The sequence below is a fragment of the Amphibalanus amphitrite genome, unplaced genomic scaffold (genome assembly GCF_019059575.1).
Source record: "Amphibalanus amphitrite isolate SeventyFive unplaced genomic scaffold, NRLGWU_Aamphi_draft 000920F_arrow, whole genome shotgun sequence".
Taxonomy (NCBI): Eukaryota; Metazoa; Arthropoda; class Thecostraca; order Balanomorpha; family Balanidae; genus Amphibalanus; species Amphibalanus amphitrite.
The window spans coordinates 1-9218 of NW_024882414.1; the positions used below are offsets into that span (position 1 = coordinate 1).

Consider the following 9218-nt stretch of genomic DNA (forward strand, 5'->3'; position numbering starts at 1 on the left):
AGAGTGAGAGTGAGAGTGAGAGTGAGAGTGAGAGTGAGAGTGGAGTGAGAGTGAGAAGAGAGAGAGAGAGAGAGAGAGAGAGAGAGAGGAGAGAGAGAGAGAGAGGAGAGAGAGAGAGAGAGAGAGAGAGAGAGAGAGAGAGAGAGAGAGAGAGAGAGAGAGAAGAGAGAGAGAGAGAGAGAGGAAAGAGAGGTCCTAATCTACATAATCGGACGAGCCTGCTTCAAAAAGTGCCTGCTGGGACACCACGGGTGAGGGGTAGGCCTGGGGCCCCATGTGGACGGGGCCCGGGCCCCCTGGGTGGATGGGACCCGGTCTCCCCGTGGATGGGTCCGGGGGCCGGGAGAACGGGCCCCGAGCCCCGGGTGGACGGGGCCCGGGGTCATCAAAGGCCAGTGCGGGGTCGTCAAAGGCCAGTTCGGAACCTCTGAGATGGTGTGAGCCCTTGAGGCCAGCGTTGGTCCTTGAGAGGTCAATGTGGGACCCCTTGACTGGTATGGGCCCTAAGAGACATGTGTGGTGCCAATGCGACCCAAAATAGACACAACTAACGACATGGGGCTCTCAGAGACTAGCAGCGGCCCTTAAAAACCTGCACGGGCCAAACAGATCGACAGGGGCCCTCCGAGATCGGCAGAGAATAAGAAGATAGCATGAGGCGCCTATGATGGGCAGGCCCGGGCTCTCAAAGATCAATGTTTCACATCCAAATCAGCTGAACATGGCGGCACTCTGACATAATTTTCGGGTGACCTATAGCAGCTACGCAGATTCTCTTTGTACACAGGATGTCAAATCGATGCAGCCGAAGGTACTGAAAATTTCGTGTCGATACGTCCGGCGGTTAGGAAGATATTGAAACATCAGCATTTTATCAAACAACAAAACGTTCAATAAAAACAAAGGACACAATATGGTACGAAAATATATTTTCTTGTGATACTGTTGCATGCTTACCAAATATGAGAGGAAACCCCAAAAAAATAGCTAAATGTCGCACCAAAGGAATGGTTTAACTTTTTCAGTAAGTGTTCAGCTAGCTAAAGCAAAGTCTATCATAGCGGTTGTTTCTCACAAAAACACAATTTTCAGGTAGAAACATTCCACATGGCGACACATATATAAATAAAAATAAATATCAATTAACTGGGCTACATATCTACCCCGATGTTATCCCCCAAGCAGGCAGTAAACTTGTGACACACAGAAATCAGATCACAACGTGCTGAGCACACGTTTCCGCGTGACGCGTTACACTGCTTCTCAGGTAACTTCAAACGCTTGCAGGACCGTCTATAAGGACCGTCTACGCTTGCAGACCGTTTATAATTGATACACACGGTAAAGTGAATCATTCTTATTAATTGTAAAAGATAGCCTCTCTAGTCACCTCATCGCTAAGAAATATTGCCAGCACACAGCTACTCTGACCAAAAATAAGCTAGCTTTAAGAATTAACTAAAAAGGAACTGTCCAGCTACCCTATTTGCAGCAGACAGAATCGAATCGAGGATAATGAGCAGCGGTGTAAAAACTGGGCACATTATCTGACAGTGTTGACCACAGCACTAGCCGGGTTCAGTCACAACAGGCTTTCACAGTCTCGGTCGACACTGCTGTAACAATGGCAACAATAACGGCCGAGGTAGACCAGCATCGATCAAAATACTGCGTATGATTCCGTTCACAGCCCAGTCCCACGCCCAACAACCAACCAAACAATGTAGGAAACCACGAGCCCACACACCCCACTTATTACCTATCCACTAAATCACCACTTTCCGCGTCTGACTTTGCGTCCGGCCCACTGTCGCTGTCGACTAAACCAGCTGCCAGGACGTCACTCTCATCGTCTATGACCCGCGGCTCACTAGTCCGTCCACTCAGCTCGCTGCTCTCCACTAACGTCCCCTGATCTGTGACGTCTGTCCTACTCCCAGCCGACACATGGGTGGGTTCACTCCGTCCCTTATCTGGCTCCTGCTCCACCATGTCTCTCCTGCCACCAACCGACACCTGAGTGGGCTCATCGTCAATCACCTGCACCAGCGGCTCAACCAGCTGCGGACCAGAAGCGCCCAGACGAATCTCGTCAATAGGCAGCTCCTGAGGTTCGCGATGTGCGCTGGGTGTCCGCAGTCTCACCAAGTCATCACCGTTGAAGTTGCGGACGAAGTCGTCCTCCGCCTGTTCGTGACGCGCGGTGGCGGGGCTGCGCTCGGTCTCGTCGCCGATCTTTTGAACGTACTCGCGGGTCGCCCACACGTACACATCCAGCGTTTTCTCGGCGCATTCCGCGATGAAGCGCACGAAAGGCCGCACGTCACCCTCATTCGCCAGCTGCAGGGTACGGTAGTAGATGTAGCGATCCTGTTTCCGGATGATGACCGGAGGATAGCCGGCCTGCATCATGATCAGGTTCATCAGCAGACGCGAGGTGCGCCCGTTGCCGTCGGAGAATGGGTGGATGAAGACCAGCTTGTAGTGCGCCAGCGCTGCGTATTTGACGGGGTGGAGTGATAACGTTTCAGGAGCGTTCAGCCACTCGATGAAGCTCTCCAGAAGAGTGTGGATGCGTCCGGGCGGCGGCGGCACGTGCTCGCTAACGTACACCTGGTTGGTGCGCAGCTCGCCAGCCGCGGTCGGATCGGCGTGGCCCATCACCCGGCGGTGGATCTGCAGCAGATCGTCGAGCGTTATCGCACCGACGCGGTTCACCAGCGTGGTGTTGATGTACTTGATGGCCGCGTCCAGGCCCAGGATTTCGTTGTGCTCCATGACGCTGCGTCCGCCGACCGCCATGCGAGTCTCCACTATGGTTCTCGTCTCGGCCAGCGTCATCGTGTTTCCCTCAATGCCGGCCGTGTGGTGGATCTGCTGAAAGTACGCCTCCTTCTTTATCCGCCGCAGCGCCGCGCTTGACTCCGGAATCGCCGCGAGCTCATCTCGCTTGCGGTCGATGCGCTCTAGCTGCGACAGATCATTCTGTTCTACGAGCGGCTGCGTGCGCTGGCGGTTCTGCAGGGCGCGAGAGTGGTCCGGTGCGAAGATGAGCGCGCGCGTATACAGGTGGTTGGCGCGGGTGACGTCGGATCGCTCGAGGAACTCGCCATACTCAGTCAGCACGTCCGGGTGCCGCGGACTGAGCGCCAGCGCGTGCTCAAACAGCTTGCCGGCCTTTTCGAGCTTGCCGAGCCGACACATCTGTGTAGCAGCCTGCAGAGTGTTCCGAGCCTCGTGTTCTTCTTTTTGAACTGTCAGAAAGAATGGAAATAGTTGTCAGCTGAGCTGTTGTCAGCGGGCGTGTTAGCAGTCTCCTCGGACGAAGAACATTCTACGTCGTCCGGCCAATCCCGTTCGATAACCGCAGCCCAGCGCTCGCTGACCCCGAACGGCATTGACCGGACGACGCAGAATCTTCGTCGTGTGGGAGACTCCGAATCCGGGGTATATTCAGCCAGCTGGCAACTGGCGAGAGAGGGCCATGCCAGGCCCAGGAGGACCGTGCTGTCATCTACTTGCACTACATTTAACTTTCTATTCAAATTATTACAGGTGAACCGGGTGCGAGCGGGGTCGGGTAGTGGGTCCATGGTGTCATTCACAACAAGCACTGCTTAGTGGGGCATCTGGAAACACAGTCACTCATTAAACCATTTATAGTTCGTTTTTTTTTTTCAAAAGGACGCTGGCTCCAAGTATGTTTTTCGAACAAGCACGTGTTTTAGCGAGCAAAACGAGCAAAAACTGAACCTGAGAAAATCGAACGTAGACTTATTTTAACATGTGATTTCTTCCCGAAAATTTCTATATGTGCGTTTTGGAACCAGATATGGGAACAGTGGTGACGTCATGCTGTCGAACATGTTTTGCAATGTAACGTATAACTATCATGGACGGAACCGCTTACTCGATTATAAGCTCGGCAACAGTGAAAAACTAAGTTTCACCCAAATTCGTTGACACTTATCCCATTGCACGGACATTTGGGTGCCTGCTGCCACCAGTGACGTCATCAAAGTATGTTCATTTTTAAGAAACAATTTCCAGCTACTTACCGTGCACAATTTGAAATCGATTATTTTTTCAACTGACCATTTTCAACTGACCATCAACTGACCATCAGACCATTTCCTCGTGCAGCGGTGTGCAGCAGGGTGACCCACTCGGCCCGGCGGCTTTCGCGCTGGCTCTAGACCCGATCATCAGAAGAATGCAGTCACCACTAAATGTGTGGTACCTCGACGATGGGACCATCGGAGGTCCGGCTGACCTAGTCGCCGCCGACTTAGCAGTCCTGGCGACAGCCCTGCCTACAATCGGTCTCCAACTGAACGCCAACAAGTGCGAGGTCGCATTTGCCGGTCCAACGCCGCCACCATCACTTTTGGAGTCGCTACGAGGTACTCTCCCAGGACTGAAGGAGACTCTAGCAAGCGATCTCTCCCTCCTAGGATCTCCCTTGACCGACGCTGCGCTGCCTGTCGCCACCACCAGGGCTGCGGCCGTCATAGACCGGATGTGTGCCCGGATCAGCAACCTTGACGCTCACTCCGGTCTATTCCTTTTGGCACACTACACGGCAGCCCCCCGGCTAACCTACCTTCTGCGGTCGGCGCCGCTGTATCGTGAGCCGGGGCCGCTGCTGAATGTCGACAAGACAGTGCGGGAGACCCTCGCCACCGTCACCAACGTCACCATCAATGATGAAGCGTGGGAGCAGGCTTCCCTACCACTGCGTTTTGGAGGACTTGGAGTCCGGTCGGTGATGGCATTGGCCCTGCCGTGTCACATGGCATCCCTCCACGCTTGTCTGCCACTGACGCAAGAGATTCTCCATGCCACCGAGCCTCGCCAGTCGACCCAAGCACTCCAGCGTGCCAGGGCCGATATTGTCGCCAAGCTCGGTGAAGCCGCTCGTCAGGTGCCCCAGTCAGAAGAGTGCAAACAGCGTGCTTGGGATGAGACGTTCTGTAAGATGTCTCAGAAGCGTCTGCTGGACGGGGCAAACCAGGTGGCCCGGGCGCGTCTTCTGGCTGCTGCAGAGCCCCACACTGCCGCTTGGGTGCAAGCACTCCCCATCACCAGTGTGGGACTCCATCTGGATGATGAAACAGTGCGGGTAGCAGTGGCGCTGCGACTCGGGGCGTCGGTATGTGAACCGCATAACTGTCAGCTCTGCCATCGCCCCGTTGACCGACTGGGCCACCACGGTCTCTCCTGTACCAAGAGTGCTGGCCGCCACGCGCGTCACGCTAACCTCAATGACGTGCTGCGGCGGGCACTCAGCAGTACAGGGCTCGAGTGTTTTGGAGCCCACCGGCCTCGACAGAGGTGACGGTCGACGTCCTGACGGGATAACGCTCTTCCCTTTCAGCCGAGGAATGAGCCTTATATGGGACGCCACCTGCTGTGACACCTTCTCAGCAACTGCCGTCATCAGCTCTGCCTTAAATCCCGGCAGCGCCGCCCGCTGTGCAGAAGAACGCAAGCGCGCCCGCTATGCCGCTCTCCGTGAGAGATATGTGTTCATTCCTTTTGCGGTTGAGACTTCTGGTGTCCTGGGTCCGGCGGCCACAGGTCTCATGAAGGAGCTTGGCCGTCGGCTGACGTGCCGCACCGGGGACAAACGAGAAACAGTCTGGCTGGCACAAAGGGTTTCAATCGCTGTGGCAAGGGGCAACGCTGCCTCCGTGCTGGCCACAGCTAAACCAGCAGCGGCCAACAGACCGGGACCGTCACCGACGCCATCGTCCAGGCTGACCCCGAGCATGAGCACTCCGTCAATCGAGGCACCGGATGACGAGTCTGCTGCGGGGCCGCCGCTGGACTCAGTGGCTGACCCACCGGACCACCCACCACCACTGACCCCTGCGGACGGCTGTCGAGAGGAGCTGCGCATGACACGCTCGCGGTCCTCTTCCCTGTGCTGTCCCGGAGCGTGCGCGTGTCCGACTCTCAACAGCAGGTCCAGGATTTGAGCGGACCGTGGCCTGCTCAATGCTCATGCAAAGTGTGAATGTTGTATGCGTTCTGCTCTACACGTAGGCAGTTGATCGCTTTAAAGATGATGCTGTGCCGATGCCGAATGGATGGGCTCATGCTTATACAACTCTTCTCTAAAATATACATTTCATGCTTTCTTATTTTTTCGGTAATAAATTCTTGGCCAGACACTGAAGATGCCAAAACTCACGTGAGAGCTTCGATATTGAACTTTGAGCCAGCGTCCTTTTGAATAAAAACGAACTATAGCCAAAATTTCTATATAAGAACTAAACAAAAACTCCCTTGGGACAATCACATTTGTTCATGATGGTGAAGAAAACCGGAACTAACAAAGACATTACTACTTATTCACAAACTTCTTTTTGTGATAACAAAACAGGATATTGACAATTATGACAGGACAAACCTGACCGTAAATGATGGGCTCAATAAACATTCAATAAACTGAGTAAATTGAAGCCCATTGATGTGCAGAGCATAGGAGATATTGAAACTGAGCATGACATCATAAAGTTCCTATGATGGCATAAAGTGGAGCATACTGTCATATGTATAGAAAAGATAGTTGATGAACATATGAAAATAGAGCTCAAAAACATAACTTAAGAGTAATTTCCACTCTTAATGCAGTTTTGGAATGCAGCTGGTTTACCAACCAGGTGAGCTTTCAATTTTTCAGTTTTTTTTTTCTAGATTCAGGAGTTCAGTCTAACAACAGACCAATTTCAATGAATTTTATCAACAACATTTGTTAGTACCTACTACCTACCTATTGAAAGGACCAAAAATTAATTGGTGGGTATTCCAAAAAGTACATGCAACATTGAACAGCTAGTACATGAAACAGCATGACCTGAAAGAGATGGGTCTGATATTAGTCATTTTCAGAAAAGATCAAACAACACTGAGGAGACTGGACAAGTTCCATTTTCAGATAACCCCTGGGACATCACTTGGAGGAAATATGCAGTTCACAATATAAACTATTGATAAATAAAGGCAAAGCAGGAAGGATTAAAAAATGAATACTTTTAATCAAAAAAATAAATGTAAAAACAATACAGCTTTTATCAGTATAAGTATGTGAAAATGAGGTCCAAGCGGTGCCTATGCAGGCTGGTAGGTTGGTACCTGCCTAAGTTTGACGATGGTGAAAACCTGAAAAAAAATCTCCTGGGGCGATTTGATCAAGGTTTGTGAAATTCACACGTGACATTTAGCATGTAGAAGGCTGACGGAGGGGGAGAAGCTCCAAATGTCACTTGACTAATATGCCCTCCGGCGCCCTGTTTTCACCGGCGTCCCCTAAGTTGTAGGATGGTAGGTAGGTAGTAGGCTCGTAGCCAGTAGGTTGTAGGTATGTAGGTTGTAAGTTTGCAGGTTGAAGGTTAATAAGTTCAGTAGGTACCTAAGGTTAGGTCAAATAAAATTGTTTTTTATTTACTTGGACTTAATCTTCACTACTTTTAACTACTTCAACTACACCTTTTCTCTACAGTGTAGGGCTCTGTCCTACTCTTCTAAAGTTACTTCAGGAATTCATATCAATATTCCTCTGGATTTTAAGTCAACAAATGCCTTCTTTGGTTTCCTTGTATCCAGATGTGCAGTGTGCACCCTTACATTTTATTTACGACAGCCTGAGAACACTGTCAGCTTCAGCGGACCTAGAGCAAGGCTGGAAGGGAAGTTAACTTTTTTTCCAAATGATAGGCATTCTGGAGACCTTTGACATTAGATTACTGATATGGGCTAAGCCCAAAACACACAGAAATATGCCCACAAACTAATTCAAAGACAAAACATTGACATTCACAGCAGGTCATGTGTAAAATAAATACCTTGGTACTGAAATACTTACTCTCTTGGTCAGTCTTGGAATTTTTAGGTGCCAAATCAGTTCCAGGGTTGAACTTATTATTAAAAACATCACTTTGAAGATAAAGGTCATCTTCAACTGGAATAAATGAGACCCTTGACTTGGCACCAAATCCCAAATTTGCCCATAGCTGTACAGAGTCAAAAATACAAGAACACAAAAACGAAACAAATATTCCCAGAATAAAAACTACTAAAAGTGTTATCTTTGACATCGTTTAATTAAATACGACATTCCACACAATTTAACCCACACGGACATAATTTGTTTTCAGTGCATCAAAACAAGTGTAAAAGTTTACGTGCAAGTTTACGGCTCGTTTTTTGTTTCGCAGTCAGCGCAGCGTCAAAGCCAGGAAAAACTAGCGCAGAAATCTCTAGCTGAAAAGAAACAAGCAATATTGTCCCAAGAATAGGCCAATGTAGCTTCTTGTAAATGCGATTTTGATGCTCCATTGATCATAGAGGATCTGGTTGATCTGGATTAGGATGATATCGGATGTCTAGATGTTATCCCTCGAAATTAGTTAAAAGTAGGTGCTTATTTTATGTCTGCACACATTTGTTTCAGCTGCAATAGGTTCGTAGTTAGGCATTCATAACACTTCTTATTTAATACACGCAATTCTAAGCATTTTTTTGAAAATGTATGGAAAGCCATAATGCAAGAAAGGACATAAACATCATACGAACTGTCAAAATACCGTTCTCTGAAGATAAATGTTCCTTTCTGGATTCTGGATGACCACTAGTGCTGCTCAGTGCGTTCTTATTGTTAATTCATCATTTCTGTAAGTCAAAATGCAAGTTGCATTTCGACTTTGGTCTTTTCTCGAGACCGTTTGTGACCGTTTGATGTAGTTAGGAGTATAAGACCGTTTTCAGTGTTGCTTGAGATGTTTCACAAATTTCCTGGAAATATAGGGAATTACGTTGTGTTTTTCTTGCTTGCGGAGCTTTCTGTACTTCTAAAAAATATACATGTGTCTCAAATATAGACATGTCTGGCGCAGACGTGACAGTTCGGTCGAAAATTGGCATTCAATGATCGTGTATATTTGTCGTAGCTATTAAAGGAAATAGTTCACTTTCACGAAATTATTTTTTTTGCAACGATTTATGATTTTTTTATGTTCAAAATAATCAGCAAAGAAAATAAAACCTTTTTATAACAAAAGATTTTTTTTCTATATTTTGATATAGGAAGAACTTTTCAGTTTCTGTAAGGCACACGCGATCCAGTATGAAAAGAGCATGGGTCCCGAAAATTCTTCAGAAACAGAGAAATTATCGCAGCCACCGGCATTTGGGCGATCTGCTCGATCTGATAA

General features: G+C 49.1%; 1 protein-coding gene across 3 annotated transcripts; it reads right to left on the bottom strand.

Moving 5' to 3' along the window:
• Positions 1 to 912: 912 nt before the first annotated feature.
• LOC122368072 (protein adenylyltransferase Fic-like) lies at positions 913 to 8218 on the bottom strand. Of its 3 annotated transcripts, none has more exons than XM_043341701.1 (2): positions 7871 to 8218; positions 913 to 3254 (listed from the first exon to the last, which is right to left on the bottom strand). In XM_043341701.1, exons 1-2 carry the CDS (start codon positions 8100 to 8102, stop codon positions 1756 to 1758), a joined length of 1731 nt encoding a protein of 576 aa, XP_043197636.1. In that variant the 5' UTR covers positions 8103 to 8218; the 3' UTR covers positions 913 to 1755. The 3 variants fall into 3 exon arrangements, with proteins under 3 accessions (XP_043197636.1, XP_043197637.1, XP_043197638.1); XM_043341702.1 differs by lacking the exon at positions 7871 to 8218 and adding an exon at positions 7495 to 7579; XM_043341703.1 differs by lacking the exon at positions 7871 to 8218 and adding an exon at positions 7141 to 7159.
• Positions 8219 to 9218: the final 1000 nt, after the last annotated feature.